Raw genomic sequence first — 20,740 nt, forward strand, 5'->3', positions numbered from 1 at the left:
TAAAGACAGCAACCTTGGGCTTCAAGCCAGTGACCTTTGGACTCAAGCCAGCAACCATGGAGTCAAGTCTATGATCCCATGCTCAAGCCAGTGATCCCGTGCTCAAGTTGGTGAGCCCACGCTCAAGCTGGGTGAGCCCATGCTCAAGCTGGTGACTTCGGGGTTTTGAATCTGGGTCCTCTGAGTCCCAAGCCAATGCTCTATTCACTGTGCCACTGCCTGGTCAGGCCCAAGAAATTTTTGATAAGTAGCATTTATAGATTCTCATAAATTCTATATAAAAAAATCACATAAGTAACACTGAGCTGAAAAACATCTTCAAGAATAGAAAAACATACTTATTTTTCATATAAACGTAATTCAGATTTAAAGAAAAAAAGGTTACAATAAGACGCTACCTATATATTTTAAAATATCACTGTCATCTCTGATACTAACTACAGCCACACGAACATACAAAATTTATTAATACTTGTTTTATTTCATATATTTGAAAGTAGAGCGGTAGCAAGATAAATCATATCTTAACATAAGTATAAAATTATGTTTAGTATTTCAAACCTAAAGTAAGCAACATAAGCAATAACTGAAGATTAAAAAGGGATATTTATAGATTTCCCCCTAACTGAAAATGCCTACCACTACTCATCACTTCTGTGATAGCTCATGAAAAGTTCCAAAAATGTTTTCAGTATGTCCTACTTAAATATATTATCTAATTACTATGATTAAATAAACACAGAAAATATCTACAGCTTTGGTTTTTTCTAGGACCAATAGGACTCCCGAAGGCACCATGTGCATCATGATACACGTGGCTTTTTCAGTTTGAAATAAGCTAATAAATGTTTTTATCGTTTTAACATAAATACACACATATTCTGAATGCTAAGAAAAGAATTCCAACACTAAAGTGCTCAGTGAAGCAACGTGAGTTTTTCTTAAAATAAAGATCAAACAGAGATAAAAGTAGTGATTTTCTACATTAATTCAGGGTGGCAGAATTAATTATTTCACAGACTGATTTATTTAAAAGTAAATGGGAAAGGTAAACTTTTTTTAATAGAACTTTGATACTAAGAAAACTGCTAAGATTCTGAATTTTGATTATGAGTTTTAATAGTTTTTCAAAAATGTTTCTCTTCATTTATATGTATTATTTTGAGTAAATACATTGGTGTTGATTTTTATAATACTGGCCCTCACCTGAGTATTTATGAGAAACTCACTTTAACTTCCTACCCATGGGTATACATTTCCTCTTCTTCACAGTCTTTCTATTAACCAGGTTGGTTTTAATAATCCATAGCGCATTATTTGTTTATTTGTCTTATTTCCCTTGTGCTTCAGAAAAGTATTTGAAGCTAGTAATTTAATTACTACTTCCCATGGTTTTAATAACTTGTGGTTCTTCACATTCACCTTAAATTCACCCTATCCATTTTTCTTTTTTGACCATCCTAAAATTAGTGGAGTTTGCATGTGTTGGTGAGTAGAATGGTAATAAATTATTTCTCTATTTCCTTATTAGAATGCTAGCTAGTAGGAATGAAGGCAAAAAGTTACAAATGCACAAAGTGAGACAACTGACCCATAAGAGGTAGCGTAGCTACTGTTAACTATTTTTTAAAAATATTTTATTTATTAATTTTTAGAGAGAGAGGAGTGAGAGAGAGAGAAAGAGAGAGAGAGAAGGGGGAGGAGCAGGAAGCATCAACTCCCATATGTGCCTTGACCAGGCAAGCCCAAGGTTTCTAACCGGCAACCTCAGTGTTCCAGGTCGATGCTTTATCCCACTGCACCACCACAGGTCAGGCCTACTGTTAACTATTTAAAAACAGACAAGCAGTGAAAGACACAAACTCTGTCAAAAGGGCAGCTTTGAGCATTTTATTATAGCTCCTATTGAATGGTTCAGTACTTGTGTATGACTGAGGTCTATTCTCCTGCTATCTAAGACATGTTTTTGGCACAACTACTGTCTATTCAAGTCTGGTATGTATTTTGTAAAAGTAGACTGTCGTGATATGCAAGAACAGATACAATTCTTCAGAGAATTCTTCTATCTTAGAACATAATCAAGAAAACTAAAGAAAGTAAGATTTTCATATAGGAAGGTAAGAATTTGTGACTTAGCAATGGTGTTTGAGATCCTATAAATTTCTCTCCGTTGAAACTACACTGTCTTTTCTATGAACTGAAGAGCAGAACATATTTTAAAATGTTGAACAATGTTTGGATTTCTCTGGTACAAAGAAAAGAGAATGTGAAAGGTTTTTACCTTACACAGTTTCTATATTTATATACTTAGATTGAAATATAATTATATACTTATCTACAATGACCTTCTGTTGGGTTATTCCGAATAGCTAGATATACAAACCTATTGAAAGTTTGGCTTAGGATAAAAAGGATTATTAATTTATTTGGTCTGAATCTTGCTAAAATACTTTTGATGGTCATTTATTGTATTAAGAGAGAATATGTTTAATGGCGAAATTATTCAATTTGGCTTATAGCCCTATAATGACATCTGCATTCACATGGCCTTAAGGGAAGGTAAGAACAAGGCAGTATTGTATGTAATCAGAGAAAGAGCAGCAAGAATTAAGATATTATAATTCTAAACTGCTATTTCAGAAATAACTTTAGTCCTGAAAGATAAGAAACAACAACTTTGCTCCATTTTATTCAAACTTTAATCTACCAAGGTTCAGACTTAATACAGGTGCTACTTATGTAATTCCTATGATTCTATATGTTCTATTAGTTTGATGAGTGAATTTAAATATAAAATTTAAAAATTAAGAAAATCAGAAGATAAATATATTTTAAGAAATGATTAACTTGCGTTAATATCAGGAAAACACAATTTTAAAAAGAAAACACCACAAAAGTTTTTACTATGCCTAATAAAATGCTAAACTACAAAAGCAGGGAGTAAAGTAAAAAGCACTTCTCAATATTTCCCATTCTTAAAAATTCTTTCTGATGTAGTAGAAACAGTTAAGGATCAGAATCTATCATAGAACAAAGTTACCTCTGCTAAAAACAATCTTTCCAGTAGAAAGTTGATCAAAATTCCAAGTCAGAATTTAATAAATATGATAGTTAAAATTATGGTAGTTAAAATTATTAAAGATTAGCAGTTTCAATCCGCTGAAACATAATAAATTCAGGATTCTCTTAATCTTACAGAGACTCAAAAGCTACTAAATTCCTCTAAAATATTAATATATAAATAGGTTACATAAAGACCTATACATAAATAAGAAAGGACAAATGCTGTAGTATAGTTATAAAATTATACTAGACATTACTCTGATCAAAAAACAAGAATATTAATAGTCTACAATGATTCTAATTGTCTATAGTCACCATTACAGTTCATATTTTAATGGAGATTACTCAAAGATTAGAGGACTAGTCCATGAAATGATGCCAGACATGCCTAGAGCAAAGACAAGACTGCAGATAATGAAACCATTACACCCAAGGGTAAGAGAGAAAATATATTTTTCCTAAAAAGTATAGCAATTAGAAACCTGAGTAAATACACTGCTCAAAAAAATTAGAGTATCAGGGAACATGCAGATACTCCAGTATTTTCAGCCTTTTGTATATGCATTTTCATCAATGAAATAAAAGTTATGCATCTCATTTGCATAATCAAACAACTTTCTTTGGCTTGTCATTTACTTTTCTGATGTTCTTGTTTAATAAAAAATAAAATCAACGCCCCAGAGGGGCAGAGCATCGCCCCCTGGTGGGCATGCTGGGTGGATCCCGGTCGGGCGCATGCAGGAGTCTGTCTGACTGCCTCCCCATTTCCAGCTTCAGAAAAATGAAAAAGAAAAATCAAATGCTTTTTTTATCACTTCATATTCATTTTGAAATATCCTCTAATTTTTGTGAGCAGTATCGTTATATGACTCTTAAAAGGTAACAGCTATAAATTTTTATCTAGGGCATTTCTTTTCACTTAAGGAGAAGGCAAAAAATACAGTTATGATTTATAATTATTAATGATATAAAAAACAAATTACCGGAAGTTGGAGATTTGCAGCGATCTTCTGGGACTACAGTACCTTCACTAATATCACACAGACCTGCTAAAAACACAAAACCAAAAACCAAATCACACCACAAATTTATATAAATGCAGTTTTACTTCCTATTTGTAGTATACATTTGATGACTGTCCATTTAATAAACCAGATTAACGACACCTGACATTGATACTATTCATTAGTTTTGAGATAGAAATATAGGAAAATTTTGACATTAAAACAACTCAAACTAATATTAAATACAGCAATCATCAGTTAAATAAGAAACAATTTTCAAGAAATAATTTGTTTTTCATCAAGGAACATTAGACATAATGCAAAACTGTTTAAAATCAGTAATTTGAAGTAGTTATAATATAATTATTATCGGATTTCTCTTGAGGAAGAATAAATAATGGTAATAAATTTGATGATTGTTACATCATTAGGACCCTCAACTCAAAGTGGTTTTCCTTATATATGTCTCAAACATATGTTAATTAAAAAATATATTTTGAACCTCCAAATCTGCAATTTTAAAACACTGCATATTATCATATTTATATTGCAAGGCTACCCCTCTTAAAAACTATACCACCACATTTTTAAAAGCTCTAGAGAAATACTTTCTTTTTACAGATATATGTGAATTATATAAAACTATCTTATTGTATGGTCTAAGTTCATAGGAAAAAACAGCAAGATATTTTATGCTGTAGATAAGAACTAAAAGACATGGCAAGTGTAAAAGAAACAATATGGATATTAATTTGTTTGGTGATTTAAGTAAAAAAAAATCTTGCAAATTCTTTAAAAATTACAAATAAACACATCAAAAGTTTGGCATAGATGGGCAACAGACAAGGAACCATGCATCTGAGCTTCTGGAAAAGTTAGGTGTCATGTAGACAATAATTTCCTACTTTTTTCATCTCATGGCACACATAAACTAATTACTACAATTCTGTGGCACACCAAAAATTGTATTTTTGCCAATCCGACAAAAGAAAATAAGCATAATTTTGATTCATTTATACTGGACAGCTATTGTTGTGTAGACTGTTATTTTTTTATTTGATAATCTAAGGGAAAATCTAAATAATCAGGTGTTGCACATTTGAAAGTTTCTTGTGGCACCCAAGCTGAAAATCACTGATGTAGACATATGTGCATATTTTACCAGGGTCTGCTTTTCCTTTCCTTTGGTAAAAGACATGATGTCACACTGTCTACAGTAACCAAGAGAGCTCTCACAGTAACACTTTCAGAGAACACTGAGTACTGAATTGGGTTTATAAGAAGTGTTTCCTATTTTGAACTATACATTATCTGTCTTTATTGGGTAGAAAGTTTTTGAATGGCAATCAGTTTTCAATGTTCATCAAACTAGTGTTTCTGGAAAAACTAGTTTTTACAGTTGTAAAATGATAGATGCAATTATAGGTACGCATTTAATCTTTGACAAAATATTTATTTATATAAATGGTAGCAGGTCTTTAAATAAGTTGTGATATATGGTAACAACCTAAGTATTTGTAGATGGACAAAGGAAATGTGGTGAGTGTATACTGTGTGTGTATATATATATATATATATATATGCACAGTGAAATATCACTAAAAAGAGTGAACTTTTGCCATTTGTAACTATAAGGATGGACATTGAGGGCATTATACTAAATGAAATAAGTTAGACAGTGGAAGACAGTTTACCTTATCTCACTTATATGTAAAACTAAAAAATCAAGAACTAAAATAAAACAAAACCAGCTCATAGATCCAGGAAACAAACTGGTGATTGACAGAGGTGAGGGGATGTAGGGATAGGACAAATGGGTGAATGGAGTCAAAAGGTACAAACAGTTATAAGTCACTGGGATGTGATCTACAGCATGGTGACTATAGTTAATAATACTGTATTGCCTAAAGTTGCTCAGAGAGTAGATCTTAAAAGTTCACATCACAAGAAAAAAATTTTTATAACTGGAAGATGACTGCTGTTAACTAGACTTACTGAGATGATTATTTCACAATGTATATCAATACTAAATCATTATGTTGTACACCTAAAACTAATACAATTTTATATGTCAATTATAGCTCAATAAAAAATAAATAGTAGTGATAATATACTCTAGTATTATAGTGGGCCTAATTCAGAAAAAATAATCAACTTTGAAATTTTAAGCCTTCCCTATTTTGTAAACTGCTATTAAACACTATAAAAATATACTATGTGATATAACTCCCATTCTTAAAAATGTTGAAATTCCCATTTCTTCTCTAGGAAGAAATATTTAGGAAGGTAAATTAGAGGGTGTGATAGAAACTCTTTAGTTTAGATAATAAATTATTGAATAAGCTACAAACCCCTTCAATGCCTTCTATCTGGCTCAGGGTAAAAGTCAAAGTTCAACCTTCTATGACTGGATGATATGTAACCCTATTATATCTGACTGTGGCATAAGCCATATGACTATGGTATACCCCACTACCTCTGACTTTATTTCCTCTCCTTCACGTACTTCCCCACCTCCCTCACTCGCCCTACTCTGCCACACGTACCCCTCACTGTGCCTTGAACTCACCTACACTGCTTCAGAGGCACTATACTTGCTCCTCTCTGCTTAAAATGTTCTTTCCACAGGCATCCTCATGGATAATACCTCTCTCACTTTCTTTAAATCTTTGCTCAAAAGTCACCTGGATATTCTATTTAAAATTTAATGTCCATGTCACTAATATTTCAAAGCTCCCATCATTTAATTATTTCCCCCTTTAGCACAATTATGCAACTTTCTATATATTACTTACCAATTTAATTGTATTTTACAGGATAATGTGAGTTCCACAAGAACAGAGATTTCTATCTGTTTTATTACCCACAATAGTACACAGCACATGGTAGGTGTTCAATAAATGTGTGTTGAATAATGCAATCAAATATGTGAAGGAATTTCAGAGCATATAATCTCCATTTTCTCTGTTACTGCCAGGTTGGTTTCCTTTAGCAAATATCCCTAGCAATATACAGTGTGTCTGTAAAGTCATCATGCACTTTTGACTGGTCACAGGAAAGCAAAAGACGATAGAAATGTGAAATCTGCACCAAATAAAAAAAAAACCCTCCCAGTTTCTGTAGGATGATGTAGCAGCATGTGCGCATGCGCAGATGATGACGTAACACCATGTATACAGCGGAGCAGCCCACGGCCATGCCAGTCGAGATGTGGACGGTACAGAGGAAAGTTCAGTGTGTTCTGTGGCTCGCTAAATTCGAATCTGTGACCAAAGTGCAACGTGAATATCGGCACGTTTATAACGAAGCGCCACCGCATAGGAATAACATTACTCGGTGGGATAAGCAGTTGAAGGAAACCGGCAGTTTGGTGGAGAAACCCTGTTCTGGTAGGCCATCAGTCAGTGACGAGTCTGTAGAGGCTAGCTATATGGGATAGCTATCTAAGGAGCCTTAAAAAATCTGTGTGTGAGCCCACATCAAACTGCACTGAATAGGTATGAAACTGGAGAGTTTTCCTTTTATTTGGTGCAGATTTCACATTTCTATCGTCTTTTGTTGCTTTCCTGTGACCGGTCAAAAGTGCACCATGACTTTATGGACACACTGTGGTTATCTACACTTTGCCCAAATGTATCCCAATTAGCTAGCTGGTAATAACCAATGTCTACTAAGTGCTTATTATGTGCCAAATACTGTTCTAAGAGCTTGACTTCTTGTTTAACCCTTCTGCAGCCAATAGTGTATTATCCTCATTTTACAAAAGAAACTGAGGCAGTGAGCGTTTTTCATTATCTTATGCAGTGAAAAACACCTAATTACTTCTAGAGATAGTCAACTTCTCTTTTAAATGTTTAAACAGGAGGCTTGATTTACTGTTTCAAATGTCCAACAAGACACAATTGTGTTTTTCAACATAATACATTCACTGACTGAGGCACATCGTATCAAAGTTCATACCAGGTTATAAATTGACCCAGTAGGTCCTTTGGTTTAATCCAGGGTTGACAAACGTGTTCTGTGAAGGTCTAGTTTGGTTTTTGGAGCCAATATGTCACAACTGCCCGGTTCTAATGGAGTAACACAAAGCAGCCACAGACAAAACATGAGCATGATGCTATTCTGACAAAACATAGCTGCAAATACGGGCAATGAGGTCCTGGCTGGTGAGCTCGGTCAGAGTATCATCACAAAATGCCAAGGTTGCGAGTTCGATCCCTGGTCAGCGCACATAGAGGAAGCAACCAATGAATGCACAACTAAGTGGAAAAACAAATGGATGCTTCCCCACCGCACCCCACCCCCACCTCTCTATCAAAGCCATCAATAAAAAGAAAAAAACAAACAAACTGGTAGTGAACCAGATTTGACCCACAGAGAATAGTTTGCTGACCCATTGTCTTATCAACTTGGCAACCATCAAACTAAACTAGGTATTTAGGTCACTTCTACCTGTCTGAGTCATACAAGTATCACGACATTCTTTATCAAATATTGATTAACTTGAAATATGTCAACAGGCTGTCACAAGCCAGCCCAGTAGTTACCAGATTAAAAAAGTAACATTAATTTGGTACAACTTACTTTTAGTAAATCAATGCTGACTTCTATTGATCTCTCTATTGATCTATTTTTAATATACACACAAGATATCAGATACTTAGCAAATCATTCTAGAATGCTGACTGATCTGTAAATCAAATTTACTGATTTCTAAAATATTTGACTTTCATTAAATTGGGAGTACCTATACAAATTCTCTACACAAATTTTCTTGGTATCTTTTTATTATTGCTTGATTTGCCTTACTTACATAATGTAGCTTAGACTTTAATTTCCCCTTTACTTTTCACATTTTTCAGAGAGAAAAATCATTCTTCTTCATTGAGATTTGACAAATTTATTTAGTTCTACATTGTTTTTTTTTAAAACTATCATTTCAAATCATCCTTAAAACGGGGTCCTACTCAACTATATTTCCATTGTAAACATTTTGCTTTATTTCACATTTTTGAAAATCAGTCTTAATTCAATACTGTACTTGTTCATGTATGCAATATTTTTATCCATCCTTGATTTTATTGCTTATTTCTTATACAGTATTATCTTTTCTATAATATACATGCACAGAGAGAAATTTCAACTAGAACTATTGAGCTCCATATATACTTTTCCCTCTATTTTATTGACTATATTGATCCTATTTGAAAGTACATGCAAAACTAGATATGTATTATATTTCACTTGTAGTAGAATTAAGACTTTTAGCAAATATATTAAGTAGTTGAAACATTTCATCACTACTTGTCCCTGTGAAAATTTCATAAATTTTGTTATAAAAACACTACATATTTTAGTCAATAGTTCAATTGTATTTTAATACAGCTATAAAACATTTAAACTTAAACAGTAATGTTTTATCTTATAAAATAATTTCACAAGTGACACCTTCTTCTTTCTGAAAATATATTCATATCTATTGGTAGCAAAAATTTCTCTATTCAAAATGATCTATTAAAGAAGATAGAACCATTTGATGGTATTTGGACTATACTTCAAGAATATATAAAATATACACTTTAGTAAGATAATCATTTTTCGTAGCAATGCAATGAAAAATACCAATGACTCTACATTTAATTTTATTTGAAATATAAATAATTATATTTTGACATTAAGACAAAAATATTCAATATTAAGGAATATTTTAAAATACTTTTCATTTAATTTAAAATATCCTAAATATTACTAAAGTAAGCATAGTAACAATAAATAAATATTTTTCAATGATAAAGAAAAACTAGATGTTTATGCATAGGAGGACTACCTCTTCAGTAATATCAACACACGGGGCTTACTACAGAATAAAGTAAATACTATAAAATTTAAGAAAAATATATTTTAAAATTACATTGTAGCCTGACCAAGCACAGTGGATAAAGTGTCAGATTGGGACACGGAAGACCCAGGTTCAAAACCCTGAGGTTGCCAGCTTGAGCGCGGGCTCATTTGGTTTGAGTAAGGCTCATCAGCTTGAGCTCCAGGTCACTGGCTTGAGCAAGGGGTCACTTGGTCTGCTACAGCCCTAAGGTCAAGGCACATATGTGAAAGCAATCAGTGAACAACTAAGGTGCCATAACAAAGAATTGATGCTTCTCATATCTTTCCCTTCCTGTCTGTCCCTATATGTCCCTCTCTCTGTCTCTGTCACAAAAAGTTAAAAAAAATTACATTGTAAAACTGGTCTTTATCCTTGGATAAATTTAGGTGTTTATGTTTAGTCTAGCAATTTTATGTAAACTACAATGAGGTATTAAAAAGAAATATAATAAATTAATTTTAGCAGTAATAAATATTTTCTATGGGTTTGTGGTAAAATTACTGAAAGCATTTGTCTCTCTCTAAAAAACTTCTCTATAATGACAATGTTCTAACTTTCTACCACAAAATATTAGTTTCTTTACTTTATAAAGAAACTGGATTGGGATACAAACATTTCAATAGCTATTTTCATATATATTATAAGATGAATTTAAGTAATGACTATATTATTTTACAACAATGTTTTAATAAGGTTTAAAAAATAAATGAAAAAAGAACATTAATTTCACAGACAAAATAAAAAATACCATAATTTTACTGATATGGAATGAATAACTTACTTAAAAAAGAAGAACGAAGTTTTTTCACAGATTCAGAATATAAGCTAGAAAGGCCGCACATGCAAGAAGTCAAAATCAGCAAACCTTAGTGAAGCAAAGAAAAGCAGAAGGAAAAAAAAAAGGAGGCAAAGATACTAGAACAGAATGGCTGGGACAACTTCTGCTGGAGACAACACATGACAAATGATTAGACACAAACAGAAATGGGGAAAAATTCAGCTAACAAGATAGTAAGGTCAATATGCCAGCACCTTTTCTTCTTATGAATGTGGCACAGGTGGTATTAGCCAATAATGTCCTGAGAGCAACTAATGAATGATTCTCAGAGGGAATTTTAACTCAGAAAGATCAAGATAGGAAATACAGACCAGAGTTTCCCAGTGTCCCACTGTGCACTGGTGTTCTGCAAATGGGTTAAATCTGTCCAAGAAAGAGTTCCCCTCAATCCCTGGTCCGGCAGGGCAGGCCCTGGGGAGACTGCATCCTGTAGGTCAGTTCCTGCCGGAGGCCTATGTTAATTAATAATACACCCCTATGTGTCAGAGATCCAGTGCACCTTGCTGTGTGCCGTGAGGTTAAAGGAAAAAATGGTGAGGGTTACTGGTATGGACAGCTATATAGAAAACACTAATTATTTGGCAAACACAAAAGAATGCTATAAAGAAAATTCTTCCTGGGTCCAGATTTGCACTGAATCAAGGCTGAGTACACTATATTTTGATAGAACTGAAATTCATTTTTGTATCTACTTTTTCACATGGGAAGTGACTCTTTTTAATAATTAAAAAAATTAACTGTTGGCCTCATAATACCAAACAATAAAAGGGGCAAAACTCTGAAGTTAACTGTTCTATAATAATGAGACAAATTTTCCTGCCATTATAATTTAGCTAACTATGGTTCTTTCCCAGTGTTAAATAAAATCCTAAAATATTAAAAACAAAAGCAAAATCTAACACTAATACAAAACAAAAAGGGAAGCTCAATCTTTTACTGGTTTTTGACAGTTTACATAATATAAACTAAATCAGGCTCTTTATCTAACTGAAGTACTTATATTCACAGAAGTAACTCAGCATTTATAAAATTGTAATACTCAGGAATTCTTTTCTTTTTACCTCCTGAAGGTTGTCGAGATTTACGTGGAGACCGGGGTTCTCTCCGATAAGGATCATTGGAGCCATATAACTCAATGGTGCCCAGGTTGAGGAGAATGGCTTTCTGGAGGTAGTCAACCATCGCGATACCATTACAATTGCCAAAAACTACCCTGAAATAGAAAAATGGCAACATTTTAGCAAATAATAATTACAAGAAAATGTAGTGTATAAAGTTAAAAAAAAACACATGATGGGTGTTAGAAAAATTCCTCTTTAAACAGACTATCATAAACAGAAAAAACAGGTCATAGACGACTTCTGATGGAATGATGTAGAGCTTTTGCAGACATTAATGATTACAAATCAGTATCATTGAAAAATTTGACAGAGGAGTTGCAACTTGATCAGAGACTTAAATTCTTTTTTTTTTAGATTTTATTTATTCACTTTTAGAGAGAGAAAGAGATAAAGATGACAGGGGGAGGAGCAGGAAGCATCAACTCCCACATGTGCCTGGACCAGGCAAGCCCGGGGTTTTGAACCAGCGACCCCAGGATTCCAGGTCAATGCTTTATCCACTGCGCCACCACAGGTCAGGCCGAGACTTAAATTCTTATCGAGGCAATCTGACATCTATATTTGAGCCTCTCAGGGGAATACATTCCCTCCCACTGGGAAAACAGGGGACTATATCTCTGAGAAAGTTTTGGTAATCAACTATGAATAAATAAATTTTATTTGTTTAAGATGCCTTAGGCCAGGATTTGCAAACTAAAATTATATAGAGTGGCTATATCACTAAGTAAAACAAGCAGGTAAGGATGATGGTAAACTAGATAGTGTACATGACCCATCTAAAGAGGAAAAATTTCAATTCAATTCCTGATGATTTTTGCCAAGCAAGAATGAAGACACAGTTAAGATAATCAGATTTTTTTCCAGTGGAAACTCACATCAAATAATTTTGGCAACTAAAATTTTAAAAATATCCAAAGGAGCTAAGTGAAAATATAACTGTGAGCCAAATGAGGCCTGTGATCAACTTCCTTTGAAACTTCTTATTGTTTCCTTTTCTTAATCCCTGTTTGTTTCCTTTATGGTTGTAGGCAGTAAAATATGAAAGAGGAGAAGGTCTATTTCCTTACATTGTGGGACAGCAAATACAAGACATGAAAGAAACTATCTCAGACCACAGCCAATCTCAGCTGGGTACATAACTGCAAGAGACAGAGTAGGTGGTAACAGACACGAAGGGAGGGAAGAATGAGTGCGTCCCCAGACTAGCAGCAGACAGTGACCTACTTATAATCAACAGCTCCGGGACGGAACAGCCGCATGTGGTTTCTCTCATATCGCAAGGTTGATTTTAATACAAACATAAACAGTATAATAAAAAGTATGTATAATTAACACTATATACTTGAAGGCATGAAATTAGTAAGTCCACTTATACTAAAGATGAGTACTTTATGAAACCATTACTATGGTTTTTCAATCTGTACAAGTTAATTTTGGAAGTAGAAGGAACAAATTACACAGCTGTGGTTGACCAGTTACAGAATCAGCTTAGTACACCATCTTCTGGGCTGACATTGTTTTACCTCCATTATACTGGTTAATAGTAAGAAATTACTTCTGAGTGAATCTAGGAGAGGAGATAGTGACTTTAAACCTTTATATCAAATAATTCACTGGTCTGTTTGTCATTTAACTTAATTTCAGAACAGAATTATGTTCCAAATAAAGATTGAATTTGGTCTGAAAGTAAAGTTATACAACAATTTTCAGTGATATAAATAATAAAGATCATTTATATTTTTAAAAATGAAAACAATGTATGAAATACTGTGAAGAGACAGAGACAGACATCAGTTATACTCACAAGCCGTAGGAAGAGTTGACTGCCAGGCTGGTTATTTGCTGTGGGGGTTCCCCTCCCACCCACACCAACTGAATAACCAGTTCTGTCTGGTAACCTGGAGACTGCTTCAGTGGTGAAGTTTTAACTCTGAAACAAAGGAAAATATATTATTTTTTTTGTATTTTTCCAAAGTTAGAAGTGGGGAGGCAGTCAGACAGACTCCCACATGTGCCTGACCAGGATCCACCCGGCATGCCCACCAGGGGGTGATGCTCTGCCCATCTGGGGCATTGCTCCACTGTGGTCAGAGCCATTCTAGAACCTGAGGGGGAGGCCATGGAGCCATCCTCAGCGTCCAGGCCAACTTTGCTCCCATGGAGCCTTGGCTGTGGGAGGGGAAGAGAGAGATAGAGAGAAAAGAGAGGGGGAAGGGTGGAGAAGCAGATGGTGCTTCTCCTGTGTGCCCTGACTGGGAATCGAACCCAGGACTTCTACACGCCAGGCTGTCACTCTACCGCTGAGCCAAATGGCCAGAGCCAACATATTACTTAGCCTATGTAATTACAGAGTCATGCATACACAACTATACGAAAGAACTCTGGGTATGGAATTGTACTAGATATTTTAAACAGTAAAATCAGATTCTTATCCTCCAGAAGCACTGAATCTAGTTGGACATAAAACATGCACATGAGTAAAACAAACAAGCAGTCTCATGTAAGTCCCACTGATAAAGTGGGGGGAGAGAGGGAGGATGGGTCAGAAGGGGAAGGAGGGGGAAGGAAGGAGCCGGAGGGCTGGGAAGAAGGACGAGGAGAAGCAGCAGCCGAGGAAATCAGATGAAAAAATCTCCAAGTTACAAAAGCAGACTTAAAATTTAAAAACATAGTTTAAATGAAAACTAGCCCAAATTTTAAGTTAATGAATGAGGGGGAGGGACCAAAACAAAACCATGAGCAACTATTTTTGTGTGTGATTTTTTCCTATAAAAAGATATCTACTTGGACTTTAAGGGGAGAGCATTTGTGGTTGCACAGACTCTCTCACCAATAACTGCTCCTGTGAGACACAGGCCGAGAGTGGCTGCTCCACAGTCCTGGGTTCTGCCCTGCAGTGACGGTGCGAAAGAAGGGCAGGGAGTCGTCTCAGGCTGCATCTCCTGACCCCCAGCTCACAGGGAAGAACTTTTTGAATCACTTAGTACTTCTGGTGAAAACCACCATAACTGCCCTTTTGGCGTGGCATCTGCTAGACTCACTCCAGGAAAGGGTCAGTATGCTGTCCAATCTTCAGGGTAAACATGAATCACGAGGGTATTCCTAATACAGAGTTAGTCACTTCTGCCTGTGCAAACCTGCAAGGCAGACCCCTCAGAACTGCGCCCCTGCGGAGGCAGAGTTCGGATTTCCTCCCAGGGAAACACCCACTGTTCGCTGCAGCTGTCAGTCTCAAGACAGAAATAACGACTGAGCGGAGTTCCACCTCCACCAATGACGGCGACTGAGCGGAGTTTGACCTCCACCAATGACGGCCTCTGTTGACATAAGCACAGACCCGAGAGTCTGAGTGTGCTACTTCCCTCCCTTTAGGAACGAGGTGAGGTCCAAGGAAATGTCTAGCTTATTTAATGTGCTCATTAGAGTAGATTCTCAAGAGCAGGAACAGCCATTCACAGATAATTTCAAAGTACATTTATGGAAACATTTAAGACTTAAGTTAAGAAGGCACATAAAACTCACAGAATTTCTTATTTTACCCAGGATGCGGAAACAGAAAAGGTTCTTACACAAAAATAAGCCAGCCACAACAGGTCAAAAATTAGAAACCAGATCGATTTTGAGTGAATATGTAAGATTTAAAAAAATACAATATAGGGAGTGAGTAGGTGTTATGTTTTATGTCTACAATGATTACATGCAAGTTATCATTTTAATGGTTTTGATGTAAGTAAATCAATTTGTGTACTTTTTAAAGACAAAATGTTAAAACTTTTATAAAAAGCTACTAAATTTGTACAAATGTATTTTAAATGTCAAAAGAATGTTTGGCGGCTTTGCAGTTTCAAAACAATTGTTTGGACAAATGCCCTGCAAAAGCATAATTAAAATATTTAAGTAAAAACATAAAACTTTATTGGTAAAAGGAATAAAGCCAACAGCTGTTTTTAAAATGTTTCTTACAAAAACCCAATTAGGTACACAGGCATACTGTAAAAAAACAAATAAAATCTCAATATTAGTTATTACAACATCAATTTGATTATATTCCTGACTTCTAAGAATTGGCTGAAAATAATGTAAAGTTACTAAGTAATTGTATTTACTTGAAAATTATTAAAAGGAAAAAAATGAAGTATAACTTGAACTATAATGAAAAAGTCACTAATGAATATGAATATGTATATTCTAGATGAAAATCTCAAAAAGCTCGGTACCAAAAATATATTACTAAAATAAACCTCAAAAGATTGTCCTTTACATACTTATAAAAATCAAATTGAACAAAAAGTTGGAGAAAAAAATATTAAAATCAGAAGAAAGGGCATTAATGGAAATTTTACAAATTTAAGTTTAAAATAGTACTAAATATGTAAAAGGGAGGAATGTAAAATTCTGTATTTCCAGTCTCAGTCCAGCTAAACGTTTAATGTGCCAGAGTTACAGCAAAAAGGAGGTGTGAGTGTATGTACATGAGCGAGGGGGGTAGGGGGGAGAGAGGGAGGGAAGGAGGGAGGGAGGGAAGGAGGGAGGGAGGGAAGAAACCATAGATCCTTCTGAGAAACGTAGTTGCTAACTTTAGATCAGTGTTTCTCACTGCCGGCCCCCTGGCACCGTGGGCTGGTTAGTTCTTTGCTAGGAGCTCGGTCCTGTGCACTGTAGGTGTCCGGCCTCACCTCTGGCCTCCATGCACTAGACGCCAGCAGCACCCCATTCCCCCTGGTGTGACAACGCTTCCTGAGGAGCATAATCATCCCCATTTGAGAACTACTGGCATAGAATACACAATCTCAAATTAATGTAAACATGCAAAGATTTTTTAAATTATACTTTAAAAAAATCTGCCTTTAATGAATCCACTTAAAGTTTTTTTAGTTGAACTTATTAGGGTGGCACTAGTTAACATGATACGTGTGTCAGGTGCCCAATTCTACAACAGGGCACCGAGTACCGTCCTGTTTACCCTCCCCCTCAGGTCAAGCGTGTGCCCATCGGCACTTACGCCCCACGCCCCCGCAGGCCTTCTCCGCAGCTACAGGCCAGCTACTCACCCACAGCAGAGACTGCAGCAGATCTGAGGCCAGCAGTACAAAGCCCGCTTCTTTATCGAATGCCAGCGTCTCTCACAGCACCCCTCCCGAGTCTGCTGTCTGCCTCTGGCCCTCCACCCTGGTGACAGGATCCCTTGACATTCTCCATAACCACTTTTCAGTCACTGCTCTGTCTTCTCTTCATAAAACTGCTCAATGATTTTAACTTTCCTTAGTGTTTTATTTCTCTGCCCATACCCTTTGAGAAATTTAACCATAAGTAATATCAATTGGACAGAAAAAGAAAAACTTTATCCAATTGATTCTAGTAAAAAAGCAAAATGTATTTAAATGCTACAATAAATGCCTTCTCCTATGCTAGGAGAAGGTCCTTATGCCATTTAGCCCATCACAGAAAAATGTTACCATAGCTTTACTAAGGCATACGATTTATCTAAATTAAAATAAATTTCCAAAACATTTGTATTTTCTAATAACTTACTTTAAACAAGGGACATTATCTCGAAGGCCATCAGAGGAACTGCTACTGGTGGAAGGATGGGACTGAGGAGGGATGGGCTGCGGGTTGGCCCCGCCCACCGGCGTGGGCAGAGGCGGCGCCTGCTCGCCTTCCGGGGTCTCCACGTCGTTTATTTCGTACAACAAGCGGACTTCAAGCATCTGCCGACAGGGGAAGAGCTTCATGTCACTACAGTTTATACACACACATACACTTTAGTGGAAAGAACATTTTTAAAGGTAAACATGAGCAAGATTTCTACAGATCAGAATTTAGCAAAAATATGTTTCTGACTCAGCTTTTTAAAAATAATGTGTATTTGTGCGAGTAAAGACACAAACACACACTAGGATTTCAGAATTTATGGCAATCTCTTCATACCAAAGCAGAGTACGCTCCTACTCAGACTAGCTTTCTTCAAATGAAAGATATAATGTATTTAAGTATTTAAATATTCAGTAAGAAGCTATGCATTAAAATGGGCTATTTTTCAAAACAAGGTAGATGGTAATGTAAATACCAAGGTGTTTTTTAAAATTCTGAACAAAACTGACTGCAAATAATCTTCTAAATAATTCAAAATTTTAGAAAAGTCAGACATGCGACCTTGAAAGTAACCACGAGCCCATTACCGGAATGACTTCTGTGACCACTTCCTGTTTGCTGAATCTGTAGATAATGACGTGCGCTGAGACTCCGGCGACGCACAGCATTCTGCTCTCCGGACACCAGGAGATGATCTGGATGGCGTACGGATCTTCATCTACGATGTCTGTGTTTGGCTTGTCGTCTTTGTTTCTTGACTTTTCAAATACTTTAGCTGTCTTCAATTTATATAATACTTGTAGAGTTACTAGATAAAAGATAATATATGTTAGATAATGTAATGCAAAAAGAACTAATAAAATGCAATATTTAATCAGTTATACTATGTAAGGAAATAACCTATATTCATTTGAATCATATTTTTATTCTTAGGTCTACATTTTTCTCTTTTAGATAATGCATTTACTGTACTCATTGACCAAAAAAAAAAAAGGACTCATAATATTCATTAAAAAAATGTTTTTAAAAATCATCCTCATGATGACGTCAGAATACCTGGGGAAAAAAAAGTAAGAAAAGGATTTGGGGGGGAAAAATGAATAATATAATAAAGTACAGAACACTTTACTTCCTAACATGATTTTCTAATATTTTCTCTACAAAAGATAGCAATATTAGCTAACATTCTGCAAGATGAAACATAATATGTCCTGAGTTCTCTGGATTCTGTGTGCTTGCTATGTATATTGGCAAACAGCCATTCAAAGCATTGTTTTCTTTTTTGCCATTATATAATCACCATAAATATTTCAAAAAGACAGGACAAATTTTGTGGCATAAAAAGTTTAGAATCAGGCATTAAGATTATTCTACAAATTTCTGTTGATCTGAAACATATGCTTGCTTCTCCTATCTCTGAATTAGGAGGAGACGGTCTGAAGAAAGTTTAAAGAGAGTATCTGAGTACTTCTGTGGAGAAGTACTAATTAATATCCTGAAGAATATCTTTAATCTATTAAAAATTCAAAACTCACATACTTAATAGGCATTATATTTATAGTCTCCAAATTTTGAATTAAAGGTTGGTTATGCAGTTATTACAATACAGGTTGTATAAAAGCAATGACTGTATAACATATAACATTAACATAACATATACAATAATATTCAAAATACTTACTCGCAGAAGCATCCCAGAATTTAACTGACCCATCAGCATGCCTATGAAAAACAAATGAGTGAAGAAGGTGATGAAAACATTACATTTTTACTTTCTTTGAAGTATGTCGTTATTTAAAAAGATAGTCACCAAAATGAGGAAAAAGATAAAATTTAGGGTACATTGGCAGTTTATAGACAAAAATTTATTTTTTACTATGTTACAGCATAAAGAAAAGTACTATCAGCCCAATTAATTAATGTTCATGTAGTCTTAATTATATTTAGCTATTACCGATTTATTTGGTGAAACAGACTTACTTACCCCGTAATAATTATTTCTGGGTAACTCTGAGCACCCAAACCCCAATTACCTCCATTGATGGGCCATTCCTGAAAGAAAAAATGATTGTATAAAGCAACGTCCAAGCATACCATACATCTTCATATAGATCTATTACAATAGTAAACAACACACTTTACTTCCAAAAAGGATTTTCTATGTATTTTCTCTAGGAAAGGATTCAGTGTTATCAAACACTTCAAGGTGATAAATACAAAATACCGATGTATTTACATAACATTAAAAACTGAAACTCATGTTCAATACCTTTTTGCTGTAACCTTGACGTTTCTGTCTAGCTCCAACAGAATAAAGTGCAGGAATAAGGTCCACAGGACAATCAGCAAAATATTCGCAACATGTAACAGGGGATTCATGTATACTCAATGGGTAGGGATTTTCAAATATAGGGTATCTTTAACAACAGGAAAAGAAAAGCATTTATTATTTTAACAAATTATTACCTATGATTAACACAATAATGAAAACTTTAAAAAATATTGATAGCTTTGGAATGGAAAAAGTTTTAGTTAATTTAAAATTAACATTCTTTGAAGGTCCACATAACATGTTTTCTGAATTTATATTTTAAATTTATATTTAAATTAATAGTATGTTAGAAATTACATACATTTACCAGATTTAATAAACTAAATGTATGCATATATGTAAAAAATGATGTCTTTTATAATGACAATTGCTCAATAGAACAGTAAACAGATAAGCTGCAGTTGGTACTATACACCATACACATATCGTACAGTGGACTAAGTGATTTATATAGACAAATCTTATTTATACCCCCACTAAACTGATGATTTAGACTAATGTGTCAAAGGCATGCCAACTAGTAAGAAGCAGAACTGAAACTGTGTTCTTACCCATGAAGTCATAAGGTTCTCAATAACAGATACTCACTCTTACACCAGTAGAGCTATACAAACCAATTCCCCTTTTCCCTCCATCAATGTAATGTCTAGTACACTATTTACTCTACAAATGCTTTCTTGTTTTAGTGATAATCTAAATAAAATTTTATCTTACATATTAAATTATATTAAATAAAGCCAAAAAATGCTTCCAAAAATCATAAAATTAAAGTAAAATCCTAGCTAAAATACAATGATATTTCTTTTCTGGTTTTAAAGTCCTGGAAATGAAAATGATCACTTAAAACTATTTGGAAAATCAGAAACCAGCTAAAAAAGTCTAAAAAGTTCAGAATGGCTAATCTTC

General features: G+C 34.7%; 1 protein-coding gene across 7 annotated transcripts in view; it reads right to left on the reverse strand.

Moving 5' to 3' along the window:
- Positions 1–20,740, reverse strand: part of STXBP5 (syntaxin binding protein 5) — a 141,368-nt gene that overhangs the window by 35,264 nt on the left and 85,364 nt on the right. For 4 of the 7 annotated variants that reach the window (XM_066373059.1, XM_066373057.1, XM_066373056.1 and 1 more), the window contains exons 12-19: positions 19,772–19,919; positions 19,487–19,554; positions 19,184–19,224; positions 18,090–18,310; positions 17,440–17,618; positions 13,712–13,837; positions 11,848–11,999; positions 4,047–4,112 (exon numbers count right to left, since the gene is read on the reverse strand). In XM_066373059.1, the coding sequence (XP_066229156.1) occupies positions 4,047–4,112; positions 11,848–11,999; positions 13,712–13,837; positions 17,440–17,618; positions 18,090–18,310; positions 19,184–19,224; positions 19,487–19,554; positions 19,772–19,919 (1,001 nt within the window). The remainder of the gene's footprint in view (positions 1–4,046; positions 4,113–11,847; positions 12,000–13,711; positions 13,838–17,439; positions 17,619–18,089; positions 18,311–19,183; positions 19,225–19,486; positions 19,555–19,771; positions 19,920–20,740) is intronic. The other 3 variants (XM_066373060.1, XM_066373058.1, XM_066373055.1) reach the window with 1 other exon arrangement.

This window comes from Saccopteryx leptura, chromosome 3 (genome assembly GCF_036850995.1).
Source record: "Saccopteryx leptura isolate mSacLep1 chromosome 3, mSacLep1_pri_phased_curated, whole genome shotgun sequence".
NCBI classification, from domain to species: domain Eukaryota; kingdom Metazoa; phylum Chordata; class Mammalia; order Chiroptera; family Emballonuridae; genus Saccopteryx; species Saccopteryx leptura.